A 19,969-nucleotide genomic window follows, 5' to 3' on the forward strand; every position below is an offset into this window, starting at 1 on the left:
GTAATCTACAGCTAGAGTTATATATTTTCTAGGCAGGGGTTATAGGGTTTCTAGTGTAAAGTTGATTGCACTCACCGAACTAGTCAAAGCAAAATATAGAGATCAACAAATTAAATACTTGAGAGAAATTGGTGATTCCTTCATTTAGAATAAATGTATTTGACTCGAGTTGCAGTGAAACATCATGAATCAACTAGCTCCTTCAGTGAGGTGTCCTTCAGGTTATGTCAGGTGCATCATTATGTCTGTAAAAACCATCAAGCAATTTGCCATGTTGATAAAGTGTACACACCACCACCACAAACCCTCCCCAACACAAACACAGCAGATACAAATAATGACTATTGTATGAGACGGGAGACTGGTGCCGTGACTTAACAGTTTAATGTAAATCCAAGACAAAGTGTGATTACATTTCTACACATATACAATATGCATATGTGAGCATACAAATTCTCATGAATAACTCGATTCACCTCGGAGACCGAAGAAATGATCAAAAGTAACAGTGAATAACAAGCTAGAACATAGTTCACCACAATGCCAGCCCCTTCACCCTACAGTTAGTAAAGAGGGCAATTAAAATAAGTATTTTTCTTCTATGACCAAGTTGTCAATTAAAATCCTCCTGTAAATGTACAATGTTATCATTTGTTTTTTTGAAGCCTATTTTAAATTCACTCAATTTTTCTACAACGAAAATGATTAAGAGAAGCACACAACATCTTAATGGTAACACAAGCGCTTAGTAGCCAAGTACTCAACTTGTTAGGAGTTCAATGAATCATTCTTCTTATTCTCATTATTATATTTCTTTAAACATTCTATAAAGCCAGTAAAATATCCATTCTCACAACATAGTCAATAATATTATTCTAAGGAATATGGTACATATAAAGCTATATCAACAGATATTAAGGAGACAACAAACACACTTAAAAAAATCCCCAATAAATGTCAATGAGAGAGACAATTAACAAAGAAGTATACTAGGAAATACTGCAGCACATAATAGCCTGAACAACAGTGATATTTCAACACCATTGAAAAAACATACAGCAATGGACACACAACAAGGACAGGGTTTGATGCTAACTTAGGTTTTGATACTTTGTACAAAAAATATCATTGTTTTTAACCCATTTCATTGTGAATGCAGTTGTTCAAGTACAAAACCAAAATCAGGATCAATATTACTGCAAAATGACTACAGTACAGTATGACAGTTACAGCAGTTTACTGTTATATCTCATCCCTTGTCCCTCTGTCATCTATGGAGAAACAAGGTTTTATTGGGATTTATCAATGGGAATTCATTAGGCAATAACCTATCCGCTCAAGGACATTAGTACAATGCTCATTTGCGGTTTGAGCTGGCAAGAAATAGCTAAACAATACATTTTCTAAACCAAATTGTTTCAAAATGTGTCCATAATAGGAAAATGAGACTTCTAGCATGTCTTTAGCAAGAGGGTAGAAAATATGACATGTTGGTTCTTAAGTACATGTTTAAAAAAACTGTCCAAATGACAACACTTGACGTATTCCATTAATGGGGGCATCAAACCCTTGACCGCTGCGGCCTGAATCCCCAAAGAAAAAACCTAATGCAGGGGGTGACAAACATACAAACACAGACACATCAATACTCATACAGAAGGGCTTTAAAATGTCTTATTACTGGGTTACAGAGTTTCAGTGATGCATGTAAAATAAATAATAATAAGTACTTTTCCTACCTCCCTGCTTCTTTGGGAGTGTACTTTGCAAAGCTCTCATGAAGGGGAAGAGAGGTTGTGTGATTATTCTATTCTGGTAAGGTGTTAAAATGATTCAAGTCACTTCAGAGGGGTTTGACCTGAGAAGACTAACTGGCAATGTGTGCCATTCCTTTAGGAATGTTTCACAATATTTCATACAAGGATCCAGAAAGAGCACTCGCAATCACACTCTGGGAAAGTTGGAAGCTGAACACTTCTTATGTAGCGCAAGTATTTCAAGAACAACAAAGTTGTAAAAATACCAGGCTTCACCAAAAGACCGCTTTACACAGCTCTCTTTAATTGAAACCACACCTTAAAGCTCTGAGGGTATGGTTTAGTTATTTGGAAGGCATTATTCTAACATTGAAATGGCTTCTGTAGCACGGGAGAGATGATGTTCAAAGTAAACAAACTTCATTAGCACAAGAATAGCACATTTTGGTAATTGTAAGGATCTACGTCGATGCTCACATTCTGAATCATATTTTCCATAAAACACATAACATGTTAAACAAAGTGGTACGACGCTAAAATATTTTACACATTAAAATGTTATTTCATTCCAAATATGGCAAGTCCATTGAAACCAAATTGAGTGTAGGGTCAAAAGGGCTTTTCGTATATTGCTAAATATAGATTATACTTGAAAATGTTTTAATAAAATCAAATAAATAATATTTGAAAACCCAATATTGGAAGAAACATTTTTCATTTTTCTATGAATTTATGTTGAGTCAAGTTGTTTTAGCTGGAATCAGACTTATTGCATCTTGCACGGCAACATTTTTTTTTGCAATAATAATATATGCCATTTAGCAGACACTTGTATCCAAAGCAACTTACAGTCATACATTTTTACGTATGCGTGGCCCCGGGAATCTAACCCACAACCCTGGCGGTGCAAGCGCCAATGTAGAACTCAAATCTTTACTTAAACGAATGATCACTCAAGCAGAAATATATAAGCATTTCAGATGAAGCAGGTCACATATTATATTCATTTTGTGCTAGTGACCATTATTTTAAAGGTATTTTTTGTTTTTTATTTCACTCTATAGGTCATTCCATGGCGCACTAACTTATAACATGTTTTTGTTTTTTACAAACTAATCTGCTTACAACATTAATAAAGCTAAAATATAACTTTAACAACGTAAAAAACACTTACATGTAAAACAATTCAGAGAGAAGTTTGAGATTCAACATTGGAACATTTAGGGGGTAATGAACATTAGGGGGTAACGAACATTAGGGCGTAATGGAACATTTAGGGGGTAACGAACATTAGGGGGTAATGGAACATTAGGGGGTAACGAACATTACATTTACATTTACATTTAAGTCATTTAGCAGACGCTCTTATCCAGAGCGACTTACACATTAGGGGGTAACGAACATTAGGGGGTAATAGAACATTAGGGGGTAATGGAACATTTAGGGGGTAACGAACATTAGGGGGTAACGAACATTAGGGGGTAACGAACATTAGGGGGTAATGGAACATTAGGGGGTAATGGAACATTTAGGGGGTAACGAGTGACAGATCTAAAACAGATTTTCTTCAAATCATAGATATTTGAGAATGGTGGACTGCAATTGGCAGTCAAATAGCTTAAGATATTATGGCAACTTGAATCATTCATGTATGTGTGTGTTGTGCCCATACTGGCGTTCTACTGTAGTATCTGTACACCTCACACACTAACATTTGCTTAAAACCCATCAATAGCCCTCAAAGCACACTCAACGTGCTGTAAAGGTACTTGTTTGGACCAGAAGTTATTGCCAGACCACATGGGGATTATTTGTGTTTGTACTGTACATCGTCAACATGTTGAATTTTTTTGGTGGGAAGAAAGAAAGGTCCAAAAATGACAAGTCATCAGATCAGAGAGCTATGGAGACTGTAGGGTGTGCAGTATGGATGCCAGATTCTCCCGATGGTGGAATGTTTCAGTAGTCTGCCTCTTTATGGAGGGGCCAACCACTCATGTGGAAAAGCATCTCCCGTATCTGTGTTCTTAGGCCCACAGGCCTCATGGAAATCAACAAAAAAAGTACCAACAAAGATACACCACACAACAGAAAGAAAATGATGTAACCAGCAACATATACATGCTACGCATCACATCTTTGACTGCCTGGAACCCAAGGCTTCCATGGTGGAGCCAGCTGGAGGGAATGTGGTGGCCTATTGGTGAAGTACCAAAATGTTGTTGTTTTAGGTTTAGTTTAGGGAGCAAACCTTGGTCTGACACACTCAAGTCTAAGCTACCTACCCATAAGGGCCCAAATGGATTATTGTCAACTTTATAACTGTCTTATTGGCAACGGTGCCTGAACACTTTACACAGGTATACACCCCTCCTTATGAATACATAACTTCACTGTACAACTCCCAGTTACACATCAACTTAGAAATGAGCCTAATAACAAATCACTGATAAAAACATCCACAAGAATTATTGCAACAATCTGTAAAAGAACACAATACAGTTTATACTGTACCTACATACATTTAAAAAGTTCAATAATAACGTAGAAATAAAATAATCACTTAAAATGCAAGTACTATGGCATAACATGAAGGGATAAGGGGGAAGGCTCCCACTAAAACCACAAGTATTTATGATGTGCCTACTTCATGAGGACACTACAACAAACATAGTAATCATATATCATTGGCTACGAGAAATACAACTGATATTAAATTCAGCAGCAAACACATAGAAGCAATAGCCCAATCAGTTCTCTTACTATTAGGTATCCCTTTGTGGTGGTATGCTATCTGTGAACACATGATTCTCTTACTATTAGGTATCCCTTTGTGGTGGTATGCTATCTGTGAACACATGATTCTCTTACTATTAGGTATCCCTTTGTGGTGGTATGCTATCTGTGAACACATGATTCTCTTACTATTAGGTATCCCTTTGTGGTGGTATGCTATCTGTGAACACATGATTCCGAAGAAAAAATGGATACAGTGTCAACAAATGAAGACCATTTCATAGTAAGCCCTTCCAGGTGTACGCAGTAGCATTTCTGTTCCGTTCACGTCTCTCTCTATGTGGAGAGGTGCTACACAACCCTCAGGGCAGAAATGACTAAATAACTTCCATGTATCTATACAAAACCACTACAACAATACAACAACTTGTATCAGAGTTAGGTGTGCATTCCTGCAGTGCTCCTGTAACTCCTGCCCACCGTCACTGTTACTACCAACCTGCTCCATGCCAACATGCTATTCTTTTAGTCCCATTTACATGAGGAATGCAACACTACCACTCTGCCATCCTCAGTTCCTACCCAGACCAACCAAATGCTTTCTACTAGTCCCTCACTCAATCACTCACTCAACCACGCACGCACGCACGCACTCTCACTCACTCACTCACCACTCACTCAACCATGCACGCACGCACGCACGCACTCTCACTCACTCACTCACTCACTCACTCACTCACTCACTCACTCACTCACTCACTCACTCACTCACTCACTCACTCACTCACTCACTCACTCACTCACTCACTCACTCACTCACTCACTCCTGCCAGACCTGGGTTGAAATACTATTTAAAATAATTTCAAATACTTTAGCTGGGCTTGATTGAGTTTGCCTGGCGCAATGCAATAGTTGAAAAACTGCAAACGCCGCCCATCTGGCACTGCAGGCATTCTAACGCAAACGTTAGAATTATTTAAAAGATTTCAAATAGTATTTGAACACAGGTCTTACTCCTACCGAGCAACCCCTCTCAACAGTCCTCAATACTCTGCTTCCCTACTGCAAACAACCAGGCTCTCTCTCGGTGGCCTTCTGAAAATTGCCGCCATAGCAACCACCACTTCCCATCAGGCCTTTCTACTGGCTTAGCGTTTAACCTCAGATTCCTATTTTTTCTCGAACTCTGGACTATTGATGTGTCAAATGAACTCACCACATAAATGTTTTTGACAGTCACTTTCTTGTATTTTTGCTTTTTCCATTACCCCTAATTGGATCCTTGTGCTGATACTTCTCTGTTCTATTATTCCTGGGCACCCACTCCCTTGTGTGATATAAAAGTAACACATCTCAAACTAAAGCCATTGTATGTATGTGCGCCACGGTGACTTACAGTTCTACTGTACACAAATTAAAATATATATCCAGCAAACAATGTAAAGAGGATTGATCTAACGACTTTGGTTCAGTACCCCAGGCAAGTTAAACTCATGTACACTTTACAAAAAAGCCAAAGGTCAGTTAAATATGAACTCTAACCTCTTATGGCTGTAGTATACTGTCATAAGGATAGGACACAGAGCTAGGGGCTAAGCCTACACCTGGAAGAGAAATCAAATCTGCCCCGACAATAAGCTGTCAAAGAAAGGAACCAGTTCCAGCTAGTCTGTTGGTTCTCAAGGTTCCAGCGACGTAAACTGTGTGGTTATATCTGTAAGGCACTACGAGGGAACAATGGTCAAACCTAAGACTACGGAGGAATCCAAGTATTATAGCACAAAGGTGCAAGAGGTGGACTACACACACATGGCTGACAGTAGCACACGCACACACAGACAATCACGTTGTACATGCCTATGTTATTATAACCACTTTGTGCAATCACAATGAAGAAGAGGAACAAATCAATTCTATTGGTATCAGAAAAAGTTATTGATAAAATAATCTGGGTGCAGACTGCTACATTCTAAAAACAGGGCTCAGCTACAACTCCTATAGCTAAAACATAAGTCTCCTCAAAAAGGTGAGAACTAAAAAACAAAGGGAAAATACCTTTTTTTTTGTGTCTTTTGTTGATTATATTTCCAGAAGACTCCTGACTCCAGTTGTCTGTTGGAGAAGGATGGGTGTGGGATGTGGAGGGATGCTTCGTTCTCTCTCCCCACACATTGAATGATTTGGAAATGTTTAAGACAGTTCAAGGCCATCATTATTTGTTGTATTCTTTGAAGAGCAGCAGGTTTCCGTATTTCACCTTCATTCCCAAATCCTCACAGGAATTCTTGGGAATTCTTATGATGGGAATTCCAACATTCAGAGAGGGACCCCTTGTTAAAACAGTCCCTTTCCAATTCAAGACGGGAAAACAAAAACAAACAAAAAGCTGTTTTAGGAGAACAAAAAGCCTCCACCTCTCCCAAAGGCCCGTTATGAAGACCTTGCTGTAAAATAATGAGAAATTACTCTCATTTGAAAGTAGAAATATAACCAAGAGAGAAAACAAAGCAAAACTGGCCCTTTTGGAGATTTTTGGGGGAAAAGAAAAGTAACAATAGAAATTCCACCTCTCCTTTCTGTCTATTTATTTACCTTTTTCCTCTCTGTCATTATGTCTTCAAGTAAACGTGACAGTTTTATGAAGATTGCATGTCTCTCTCTCTATCTCTCTGTCTGTGGAGTGGGGATGGGGAGGGAGGACATGGATTGAGCAGCAGCAGCATTGCTGGGATCTGGATCTGGGGGTCTGGGTCTCCAGTGTGTTGGCTTGGCTCTAGAGGTAAGGGTACTGGTTCACCTTGGTGGGGCTCAGTGGGTATCCAGTGTAGACAGTGGAGGCAGGCGAGGCGCTGATGTACGTCTGGTGAGCAAACTGAGCCTGGTACTGGCTGTGGTGCAGGGTGGGTGAGGGCAGCACGTGGTGCCCCATGCTGACGGGTACCTGGTGAACAATGCCCGGTGTGTGGTATGTGGTGTGCTGGACCGTGTGGCGGGCAGAGCCCGGGGTTGCCACCAGGTGGGCCACAGTGCCCGTGGAGCCCAGTGCTGCGGGCGTGGCAGTGTAGGTGTAGAGGTGGGGCTGGCCGGGCAGGTGGGTGGCAGCCAGGTGGGTGGCAGACAGGTGGGTGTGGACGTTGGCAGTGTGAGAGGGGCTGTTGTGGTGCTGGAAGGAGTAGGGGGCCTGGGCTGCGATGGTTGGGGTGATGTAAGCCTGCTGGTGCCGGTGGCCTCCGTTCCGCTCAGTTACCATGTGATGCTGGGCCTGGATAGGAGCGAGAAGAGATACGAGGATGGAGTCAGTGCAATCCAAATGACAATCTCACTTTCCACACAGTTAATTTATGCTGCAATAGTCTATGTGCTGGGGGGCTAGGGTCAGTCTGTTATATCTGGTGTAATTCTCCTGTCTTATTTGGTATCCAGTGTGAATTTAAGTATGCTCCCTCTAATTCTCTCTCTCTCCCTCCCATCCTGGAGGACCTGATCCCTAGGACCATGCCTCAGGACTACCTGGCCTGATTACTCCTGGCTGTCCCCAGTCCACCTAGTCATTCCACTGCTCCAGTTTCAACTGTTCTGCCTGTGGCTATGGAACCCTGACGTGTTCAACGGACGTGCTACCTTGTACCGGACCTGCTGTTTTTGACTCTCTCTCTCTACCGCACTTAATATCTCGATCTCTGAATGCTCGGCTATGGAAAGGCAACTGACATTTACTCCTGAAGTACTGACCTGTTGCACCCTCAACAAACACTGCAATTATTATTTGACCCTGCTGGTCATGTATGAACCTTTGAACATCTTGAAGAACAATCTGACCTTAATGGCCATTTACTCTTACAATCTCCAAATGGGACAGCCAGATAAGGACTGGCCACCCATCAGAGCCTGGTTCCTCTCTAGGTTTCTTCCTAGGTTCCTGCCTTTCTAGTGAGTTTTTCCTAGCCACTGTGCTTCTACATCTGCATGGCTTGCGGTTTGGGGTTTTAGGCTGGGTTTCTGTACAGCAATTTGTGACATCTGCTGATGTAAAAATGTGATTGATTGATAATGATATAAATACTTTTGATGGTTCCTTACTTGGCTCTCTCTCCATACCTGGCTGAGATTGAGAGGCTGCTGCTGCTGGAAGGGGTTTGGCCCAGAGCGCTGCTGTCGGTAAGCCACGCCCCCTGACAGGTGGTTGTTGCCAGACACCATGCCCGCACCGTTGGAGGTTTTGAACTTGTATGAATTCTGATGATTCATTGCATCTGCAGAGTAAAGGGAACAAGGTCAAAAGGTCAATCCAGGTCAAGAAAATAACACATGAGTACAGTATAAAAACAAAGAAAAAAAACGTGGAAACGAGGTAGCAACAGTAACCAATGGGGCAGGGCTTAGCGAAGGTTCATTTGTAGTACCAACAACGATAATAATGGATACATTTGTAAAAAAAAAAATCAAACAAACAATAATAGTATTTCCTATACTCTAGAAGAAAGACTATCAACCATCCCTCCCTGTCTGTGTGGTTGTGTGGGTCTCTGTAGGTACCTGTGTAGATATCTGTGTAGGTACCTGTGTAGATATCTGTGTAGGTACCTGGCATCAGGCGCTCACACTCGCTCAGCACCTCGCTGGACTGGCTCTTCAGAGGGGGGATGATGATGGAGCGAAGGTTGTTTCCGTTGCTGTAGTTGTCCAGCAGGGTGGTCTTGGAGTCATGGTAGCCGTTGTTGTTGGGATGCCTGGACTCTACTGCATAGGGACTGTTGTTACTGGATGAGTCAGAGTCGGGGGAGTCGTGTACTGTGACACAGCTGATGACGTTCTTCCTCTGCCTGAATGAGCTGCGAGGAGGAGGATCACTTTTTAGTAATGGTACATATAGTAATGGTCAGCCTACTAACCTTCTGACCAATGTTGGTGTCGAATCCATAATAAATTGTGAATTCAGATCAATCCACAAAAAAATTCCCTTATGCCAATCACGTCCACTCTTTCAGTAATGAAACAAAACATGCACTAAACATGGCCTTCTGTCATGTATTTAACCCTGGCTCCCAGATCCCTGCCTGCGTGTCATGTCTGGCCCAAAATGACTGACCTGTACCTTGTATGGTTGGTGTTGCTATTCTTGTGATCATCCTCCTCGTCCGTGTCACTGCTGATAGTGATGATGCTGACGGCAGGGCTGGGCGTATCAGGGATGATGATGGTCTGACGCTGCCCGTTGTGGTGCTGATGGTGATCCCTGGTGGTGCTAGAGGCCTGCTCTGCCTCGCCCCGTCCCCACCCTCCACAGCCCAGGGGGGGTCCGCAGCTGGAGCTGGAGGAAGGGCCGTTGTTCTGAAGCACAGCACAACGTGGAGGGGTGTTCTCCTTCAGCCGCTTGGAGCGCTGTGGTGATTGTACTGCCTGGGAGGAGGACACCTCGTACGCAGACACGTTCCTGACGGGAGAGAGATGAGAGGGGGATGAGGTGGCACATACTACTACAACCTAATACTAGGTGGCACCTACTACTACAACCTAATACTAAGTGGCACCTACTACTACAACCTAATACTAGGTGGCACCTACCGCTATAACCTAATACTAGGTGGCACATACTACTACAACCTAATACTAGGTGGCACCTACTACTACAACCTAATACTAAGTGGCACCTACTACTACAACCTAATAATAGGTGGCACCTACCGCTACAACCTAATACTAGGTGGCACCCACCGCTACAACATAATACTAGGTGGCACCTACAACTACAACCTAATACTAGGTGGCACCCACCGCTACAACCTAATACTAAGTGGCACCCACCACTACAACCTAATATTAGATGGCACCTACCACTACAACTTAATACTAGGTGGTACCTACCACTACAACCTAATACTAGGTGGCACCTACTAGTACAACCTAATACTAGGTGACACCTACCACTACAACCTAATACTAGGTGGCACCTACTACAACAACCTAATACTAGGTGGCACCTACTAGTACAACCTAATACTAGGTGGCACCTACTACTACAACCTAATACTAGGTGGCACCTACTAGTACAACCTAATACTAGGTGGCACCTACTACTACAACCTAATACTAAGTGGCACCTACTACTACAACCTAATACTAGGTGGCACCTACTAGTACAACCTAATACTAGGTGGCACCTACTACTACAACCTAATACTAAGTGGCACCTACTACTACAACCTAATACTAGGTGGCACCTACTAGTACAACCTAATACTAGGTGGCACCTACTACTACAACCTAATACTAGGTGGCACCTACTACTACAACCTAATACTAGGTGGCACCTACTAGTACAACCTAATACTAGGTGGCACCTACTACTACAACCTAATACTAAGTGGCACCTACTACTACAACCTAATACTAGGTGGCACCTACTAGTACAACCTAATACTAGGTGGCACCTACTACTACAACCTAATACTAGGTGGCACCTACTACTACAACCTAATACTAGGTGGCACCTACTACTACAACCTAATACTAGGTGGCACCTACTACTACAACCTAATACTAGGTGGCACCTACTACTACAACCTAATACTAAGTGGCACCTACTACTACAACCTAATACTAGGTGGCACCTACTAGTACAACCTAATACTAGGTGGCACCTACTACTACAACCTAATACTAGGTGGCACCTACTACTACAACCTAATACTAGGTGGCACCTACTACTACAACCTAATACTAGGTGGCACCTACTACTACAACCTAATACTAGGTGGCACCTACTAGTACAACCTAATACTAGGTGGCACCTACTACTACAACCTAATACTAGGTGGCACCTACTAGTACAACCTAATACTAGGTGGCACCTACTACTACAACCTAATACTAGGTGGCACCTACTACTACAACCTAATACTAGGTGGCACCTACTACTACAACCTAATACTAGGTGGCACCTACTAGTACATACAGAGTAACAATACCGAAGACAGACACTGTCCAGGTAAAAGCTGACAGATTATTTTAATTTATTTTTGTTTCACTTTCAACTTGGAGCTGGCTATTGTGTTCTGATTGGTTGAAGGTTGAAAGCCTCCAGCGCATAGTGATTCATAGTGAATCAGGAAAGACAGGGGGACTGTAAGTGATGTTCAGATCTAAAGAGATCCTAGTTGATCCTAGTTGATCCTAGTTGTGTAGGAGATCCTAGATGTTTAGGGTGTCCTAGTTGATCCTAGTTGATCCTAGTTGATCCTAGTTGTGTAGGAGGTCCTAGATGTGTAGGAGGTCCTAGTTGTTTAGGGGGTCCTAGTTGATCCTAGTTGATCCTAGTTGTGTAGGAGATCCTAGATGTTTAGGAGGTCCTAGATGTGTAGGAGATCCTAGATGTTTAGGAGGTCCTAGTTGTTTAGGAGGTCCTAGTTGTGTAGGAGGTCCTAGTTGTGTAGGAGGTCCTGGTTGTGTAAGAGGTCTTAGTTGTGTAGGAGGTCCTAGTTGTTTAGGAGGTCCTAGTTGTTTAGGAGGTCCTAGTTGTTTAGGAGGTCCTAGTTGTGTAGGAGATCCTAGTTGTTTAGGAGGTCCTGGTTGTGTAGGAGGTCTTAGTTGTGTAGGTGGTCCTGGTTGTTTAGGAGGTCCTAGTTGTTTAGGAGGTCCTAGTTGTTTAGGAGGTCCTAGTTGTGTGCGAGATCCTAGTTGTTTAGGAGGTCCTGGTTGTGTAGGAGGTCTTAGTTGTGTAGGTGGTCCTGGTTGTTTAGGAGGTCCTAGTTGTATAGGAGGTCCTAGTTGTTTAGGAGGTCCTAGTTGTTTAGGAGGTCCTAGTTGTGTAGGAGGTCCTAGTTGTTTAGGAGGTCCTAGTTGTGTAGGAGGTCCTAGTTGTTTAGGAGGTCCTAGTTGTTTAGGAGATCCTAGTTGTTTAGGAGATCCTAGTTGTTTAGGAGGTCCTAGTTGTGTAGGAGGTCCTAGTTGTGTAGGAGGTCCTAGTTGTTTAGGAGATCCTAGTTGTGTAGGAGGTCCTAGTTGTTTAGGAGATCCTAGTTGTGTAGGAGGTCCTGGTTGTTTAGGAGGTCCTAGTTGTGTAGGAGGTCCTAGTTGTTTAGGGGGTCCTAGTTGTTTAGGAGATCCTAGTTGTGTAGGAGGTCCTAGTTGTTTAGGAGATCCTAGTTGTGGAGGTCCTAGTTGTTTAGGTCCTAGTTGTTTAGGAGGTCCTAGTTGTGTAGGAGGTCCTAGTTGTTTAGGAGGTCCTAGTTGTTTAGGAGGTCCTAGTTGTGTAGGAGGTCCTAGTTGTTTAGGAGATCCTTAGGAGGTCCTGTTGTAGGGAGGTCCTAGTTGTGTAGGAGATCCTAGTTGTTTAGGAGGTCCTAGTTGTTTAGGAGGTCCTAGTTGTTTAGGAGGTCCTAGTTGTGTAGGAGGTCCTAGTTGTTTAGGAGATCCTAGTTGTTTAGGAGGTCCTAGTTGTTTAGGAGGTCCTAGTTGTTTAGGGGGTCCTAGTTGTTTAGGAGGTCCTAGTTGTGTAGGAGGTCCTAGTTGTTTAGGAGGTCCTAGTTGTTTAGGAGGTCCTAGTTGTGTAGGAGGTCCTGGTTGTTTCCTAGTTGTGTAGAGATCCTAGTTGTTTAGGAGGTCCTAGTTGTTAGGAGGTCCTAGTTGTGTAGGAGGTCCTAGTTGTGTAGGAGGTCCTAGTTGTTTAGGAGATCCTAGTTGTGTAGGAGGTCCTAGTTGTGTAGGAGGTCCTTGTGTAGGAGTCCTGTTTAGGAGGTCCTAGTTGTGTAGGAAATCCTAGTTGTGTAGGAGGTCCTAGTTGTTTAGGGGGTCCTAGTTGTTTAGGAGATCCTAGTTGTGTAGGAGGTCCTAGTTGTTTAGGAGGTCCTAGTTGTTTAGGAGATCCTAGTTGTGTAGGAGGTCCTAGTTGTTTAGGAGATCCTAGTTGTTTAGGAGGTCCTAGTTGTTTAGGAGGTCCTAGTTGTTTAGAGATCCTAGTTGTTTAGGAGATCCTAGTTGTGTAGGAGATCCTAGTTGTTTAGAGATCCTAGTTGTTTAGGAGATCCTAGTTGTTTAGGAGGTCCTAGTTGTTTAGGAGGAGATCCTAGTTGTGTAGGAGGTCCTAGTTGTTTAGGAGATAGTTGTTTAGGAGGTCCTAGTTGTTTAGGAGGTCCTAGTTGTTTAGGAGGTCCTAGTTGTGTAGGAGGTCCTAGTTGTTTAGGAGGTCCTAGTTGTTTAGGATCCTAGTCCTAGTTGTTTAGTTGAGATCCTAGTTGTGTAGGAGATCCTAGTTGTGTAGGAGGTCCTAGTTGTTTAGGAGGTCCTAGTTGTGTAGGAGATCCTAGTTGTTTAGGAGATCCTAGTTGTTTAGGAGATCCTAGTTGTGTAGGAGGTCCTAGTTGTTTAGGAGATCCTAGTTGTTTAGGAGGTCCTAGTTGTTTAGGAGATCCTAGTTGTTTAGGAGGTCCTAGTTGTTTAGGAGATCCTAGTTGTGTAGGAGGTCCTAGTTGTGTAGGAGGTCCTAGTTGTTTAGGAGATCCTAGTTGTTTAGTTTAGGGTCCTAGTTGTTTAGGAGATCCTAGTTGTGGGAGGTCCTAGTTGTTTAGGAGATCCTAGTTGTGTAGGAGATCCTAGTTGTGTAGGAGGTCCTAGTTGTTTAGGAGGTCCTAGTTGTGTAGGAGATCCTAGTTGTTTAGGAGATCCTAGTTGTTTAGGAGGTCCTAGTTGTGTAGGAGATCCTAGTTGTTTAGGAGGTCCTAGTTGTGTGTAGGAGGTCCTAGTTGTGTAGGAGATCCTAGTTGTCCTAGTTCTGTAGGAGGTCCTAGTTGTGTAGGAGGTCCTAGTTGTTTAGGAGATCCTAGTTGTTTAGGGTGTCCTAGTTGTTTAGGAGGTCCTAGTTGTTTAGTAGGAGATCCTAGTTGTAGTAGGAGATCCTAGTTGTTTAGGGGGTCCTAGTTGTTTAGGAGGTTCTAGTTATGTAGGAGGTCCTAGTTGTTTAGGGGGTCCTAGTTGTTTAGGAGGTCCTAGTTGTGTAGGAGGTCCTAGTTGTTTTGGAGATCCTAGTTGTGTAGGAGGTCCTAGTTGTGTAGGAGGTCCTAGTTGTTTAGGAGGTCCTAGTTGTGTAGGAGGTCCTAGTTGTTTAGGAAGTCCTAGTTGTGTAGGGAGGTCCTGTTTAGTTGTTGTAGGAGGTCCTAGTTGTTTAGGGGTCCTAGTTGTTTAGGAGATCCTAGTTGTTTAGGAGGTCCTAGTTGTTTAGGAGGTCCTAGTTGTTTAGGAGATCCTAGTTGTTTAGGAGATCCTAGTTGTTTAGGAGATCCTAGTTGTTTAGGAGATCCTAGTTGTGTAGGAGATCCTAGTTGTGTAGGAGGTCCTAGTTGTTTAGGAGGTCCTAGTTGTGTAGGAGGTCCTAGTTGTTTAGGAGATCCTAGTTGTGTAGGAGATCCTAGTTGTGTAGGAGGTCCTAGTTGTGTAGGAGGTCCTAGTTGTGTAGGAGATCCTAGTTGTTTAGGAGGTCCTAGTTGTGTTTGAGGTTCTAGTTATGCTTACCTGGCAGTCATCTGATGCTGCTTGTTCTTTTTGAAGAGTTGTTGTTATTGGTTGACGGTTGCCTCATCACATGTGCCACGCCCACATTGAGAGGCTGGTTGTGGTTGGATGGGAGGGTGACGTGGCCAGCCAGCAGCGCCGGCTGTTGCATGATGGGATTGTAATGGCCGCCGTGTGGGTGAGAATTCCTGGAACACAACAGAATGTCCCATCACTACACTGAACCTGTATTTTATATTATTATATCTGACCTTGCCCCATTTTCATGTCTAACTACATATCTATAACTGCACATGAGTACATACTGCTTCACATATGGGACTAGAGTTGGGTGGGTGGCAGCAGTCACCGTGTGAGACAGAGGGGAGAAAAGAGAGCGAGAGGAATAAAGAGAGCGGGAGCGAATGCAGCTGACACCAGCAGCTGTAGAGGGATAGTTCTGCAGAGGAAGTGCGACACTTTCCCAATCATCTTTGTGGGGATGAGAGAGGGATGAGAGAGAGAGAGAGTGAGAGTGAGCGAGAGAGAGACAGAGAGAGAGAGACAGAGAGAGAGAGAGAGAGAGAGAGAGAACCACCCTGTCCTTAGACGGACACTGCTAAATTAACCTGCATGCAGACACACACACACTCATATATACATATATATACACATATATATACCTGCATCCAGCTTACATATCCTCATTGTGACACGCCGTGCCTGGGATGATGTCCTTAAATACATCTCATCCCTCTAAAGTAAATGTGCTCTTATAAAAACCCCGCTGTTCACTTCTAGACTCTGATTCATGGCAGCCCTCTGAGTGCCTGTCACAAGGCAATGCTCTTCTGTCAATCAGGACACTGCTGTGTTGGTCCTTTCTGAACTTGGTATACATCCAAACCTGCCCACAATTGGATAATGAAACTAGCCTGGAATGTTAAGTGATACACTCTGTTAATCATGGTGTAACGGAGCATATCAATTTGGTTTGCAGGCTACAATGAAACTGAATCACCTTTGTCATATGGCTTCACATATAGCTAGATATTCCAGGCTTATACTGTACAAATTTGGTATGTTTGACAAAGTCTAATCTTTAATGTCTTCTCTGGTCCTATAGGATTTGATTTGTTATGGTAGTGCTTATAAGACTCTGGTTACATAAGGAGGAGAGCATGTTCCTTACCTCCAGTTAGCCAGGGGCTGGGAGGCCGTCATGGAGTCAGGGATGACGGTGGCGTGCTGGACTGAGGTGTGGGTGAGCTGCTGCCAGGCGGGGGGGAGGAGGATCTGCTGGGTGCCATTGGGCCAGGCCTGCTGAGGGGAGAGAAAAAGAGCAAACGGGGAGAAGAGGTCAGTCACAGAATTAAATACAACACTATTTATATTATATTGTATTTCTATTGTATCTCTATGGGATCATCTGTCACCTAACAACCTTGCATGTCAATTATGCAAGGTACACTTTAATGTAGACAAAGAATGCTACCTAAATAAAAGAGGTGTTGTTTTTGTAAGGGTCCCCAGTCCGAGGTCGGCGCTCCAAAGGCGCCACTTAAGTGGGCCAAGACTATGGTGGAGTGGGGTCCACGTCCCGTGCCAGAGACGCCTCCGCGGACAGATGCCCACCCGGACCCTCCCCTATGGGTTTAGGTTTTGCGGCCAGAGTCCACACCTTTGGGGGGGGGGGGGGGGGGGGGTACTGTCACGTCCTGACCTTTGTTCCTTTTTTATGTCTCTGTTTTCCGTTTCTGTGTTTGCATTTCATTTCACTGTTTTGATTTTCATTTCTTTCCTGCGCTTTGTTCTTTTGGTATTTTCTCGTGTTCAGATTAATAAAATTAACATGGACACGTACCACGCTGCATTTTGGTCCGAACCTTCTTATTCCTCATCAGAAGAGGAAGACAATCGTTACACAGTGTTACAATAGGCTAGTTAAACAAAGCCAGCTGAACTATCTGGCCTTGTCAGCAGTACACATCAACAGAGCGCAGATAACTCAGCAAACCAATATTGGTTCTGTGAACTCTGTGAGTTCTGCAAATGTTCTCATAATACAAAAACTGTCCAGTCGTGAATGTTTGTATAAAACATTCGCCTGATGATGCAAGAATATTCCTAGAACACATTTAATCTGTTCTTTAAATGTTCCCAGAATGTTTCATTAGGTTGTGGGAACAGTCTGGTGGGAACATTGTGGGGGAATCAGAAAATATATGTGCGGATGATTCTACAATGTTTCTTTTAGGATGCAAAGAACATTGTTACAAGAATGTTCCCAGAACACATTGTGTATTTTTTTTAAAGGTTCCCAGAATGTTTATTTTGGTTGTGGGAACATTGTGGAATTTTCTTGGAGTGTTTTTGGGATGTTATCATCCTAATGTTAGATAAAACTCTAACTAGAACTTAATGGGAATCTTAGTTAATGTTCTGGGAATGTTCCCAGTTTGCTGGGAAGACTTTGGATGTGTAGTAAAGATATGTTGCCTCTCCCCTCCTGGTCGCTGTGCTGAATGGCATTATCCAAATCAGCTCCGATTTTAATTCAATTCACATCGAGGCCCATTCAGGGCTGCTGTGAAAAGGAGCTGCTTTGTATTGCTGGTGCAGAATGCAGGGAGTTGGCAGGCATAATATGCCCCGAGTCAGAGATGGGTCTGTGTGTCTGTGTGTGTGTATGTGTGCACATGAACGTGTGTGTGTGTGTCTGTGTATGCAGCCCTAATAGTTTAATGCAGCTCTATTGATTAGCACTTTAATGTGGGGTATAATTAATTTTTCCTTTAAATAGTGTTTGCATATTCTATTTACTTCGGCAGCGTCAGTATATTGCAGCACATAGCACAGCACACACAGAAGACAAAGCACTCCATCTTAGGCCTACATCTGCGCTGGGCTTATACAGAGTACAAAGCCTACATATCACGATGTTATACAATGTACCTGTTATACTCTACTGATAGAAAACGCTTGTCGGGTTTAACAGTGTATGAGCGCTAGCTTGTGGGAGTGGAATTGTTTTGTCTGAGGTACGTTGGGAGAGAGAATGAACTTCAAATAAAAACAGTCAATGGGTGAAGAGGGAGGGAGGCATCTTTAGGTCAACAAAACAAGACCGGGATGTGGATTGATAAAGGACACAGGCACAGCCAATAGAAAGGCATGAAAACTGGCCAATAGAAGACAACCTAAGCCACATACAGACTCCCTTTACATCTCCGATGGTTATATTCACATCTCAGGTCTTTTTATCAACACGCCAAAACCATTAAGAGCCACCAATAATTCCATCTCCTCCTCTCCTCCATCTATCTCTCCAAACATCCTGCTCCATCCATTCCTGGCACTCAGCATTCCTCTGTCGCCGGATGTCTGTGTTGTGTAATCGGCCTGTCTGCTCTGAAATGGTAAACAGGTTAGCTGCCCTTTTTCTTTTCTTCTCAGGACCCATTGCCCCAGTAATCAGAGGCGCTATCTTGCTCCCCACAGCCTACCTCTTCTCCCCGGGTGAAAACCCTTTGTCACCTCGGGGCTCTGAAAGCCCTGGCTCTCACTCCCCAATGGTTTCCAAATTTTCTGCATTCCTGCTCCAGATAAAGGTCTTGCCTTGCTGCCTGGCTGGCGGGACTGGCTGACTGGGGCCCTCCTCCACACCGAGCACCACCCAGCCCCACCTCTGCTCTATAGACGCCTGGGTCTAGGGTGGGCTGCGGCTGCAGAGGCCTGGAGGCTAAAGCCCCAAACACCCATTAGAGACCTCCCAAAGCAGAGGGAATGAAGGATTCAGATCCTCTACATCCATTTATTGGGTGTACTGCTGCTCGACTACATCATCCCTGTGTTTAATATGTGTGCAGCGTGACAGAGGATTCTCTTTAATGAATCAAATCTGCCAGGATACAGTGTGTCAGTAGACCATAACACAGTAATAGGATGATACTTGCACAATATACTCTTATGTTCATGAACTGTAACATTTTCATTATATTGGCTTGTTCCACCATCATACCTTTACTTGGGGCTTTGCACTGTATCATAATTAATATACTGTGAACTATTTTGTGAATGCTTCTGTTGAGACAGTTTTTCCTGAAGTACTGCATTTATGCTACACAGTGAATGCTATAGGGCACAGGGTAACCTTGTAGCCGAGCAAACCCCTCAAACCCCAAGCCTTTCCAAATCTGTCCCTCTCCTCTGAGGCCTATAATTTCAGAGCGGCTGACTTGGAAGCAGCCCTGAAGCTAATCACCATTCGGTATCTGACTGATTAGTCTTCCACACAGTTCAGAGAGCCTCGCTAGCTGCCTACTGCATGATTAACTATAGATAAGGGAAGCCTTCTGACACCTGGGACTTTACAGGGATATTTAAAGCTCTTATGGACATTTCTAGAAACCAGAGGGAGAGGTGTCCTACTACTCTACAACTCTACTTTAATGCTCAACTATACTGGAGGAATAATGCATGGCTGTGTTATTTCAAGGAGGGAGGAGGACACTGGAACCAGGGTTTAACTCACTCAGTCAAAACAAGTGCCTGCAGGGGCAGAAGGATCACAAGAACACCCTGATTGACTCCCCGCCTTGATCAAAGGCTAGCCTGTTATAGAAAAGGATACTGAGGTACGACCTTTTCCAAAGTAGCTTCCATGACCAAATCATACAAAATACCCTGTTAGTCATAGCCATGTGTGTTTAGGTATGAATGTCTCCCAGTAAATAGAATAGGTTATGTGTATTGTGATCCAGCAAAACAAAGATGAGATATCATTATGAGTTCAGGAGATGCAAACAAGGGACTATATGTGGGCCCCCTAATCTCCATGACGACGGACTGAGTCACTACTTCCTACCTGTGTCAACAGGCCTGGCTGGATCTGCAGGGGCTGGGTGCCGGGGGCCTGCGTCACTATGGGAACGGCGTTATCCATCCGCACAGAGTAGCCCGTGTGTTTGGACGGGGAGGCCTGCATACC

At 43.5% G+C, this 19,969-nt stretch overlaps 1 protein-coding gene across 1 annotated transcript in view; it reads right to left on the bottom strand.

The window, feature by feature from the left end:
- Positions 1 to 359: 359 nt before the first annotated feature.
- LOC115134078 (homeodomain-interacting protein kinase 2-like) overlaps positions 360 to 19,969 on the bottom strand; it is a 128,189-nt gene continuing 108,579 nt past the window's right edge. The window contains 8 exon segments of the mRNA XM_029667699.2: positions 360 to 7,756; positions 8,593 to 8,747; positions 9,079 to 9,326; positions 9,590 to 9,928; positions 15,001 to 15,032; positions 15,035 to 15,188; positions 16,172 to 16,302; positions 19,847 to 19,968. Of these exon segments, the coding sequence (XP_029523559.2) occupies positions 7,268 to 7,756; positions 8,593 to 8,747; positions 9,079 to 9,326; positions 9,590 to 9,928; positions 15,001 to 15,032; positions 15,035 to 15,188; positions 16,172 to 16,302; positions 19,847 to 19,968 (1,670 nt within the window). The 3' untranslated portion in view covers positions 360 to 7,267.

This window comes from Oncorhynchus nerka, linkage group LG9a (genome assembly GCF_034236695.1).
Source record: "Oncorhynchus nerka isolate Pitt River linkage group LG9a, Oner_Uvic_2.0, whole genome shotgun sequence".
Taxonomy (NCBI): Eukaryota; Metazoa; Chordata; class Actinopteri; order Salmoniformes; family Salmonidae; genus Oncorhynchus; species Oncorhynchus nerka.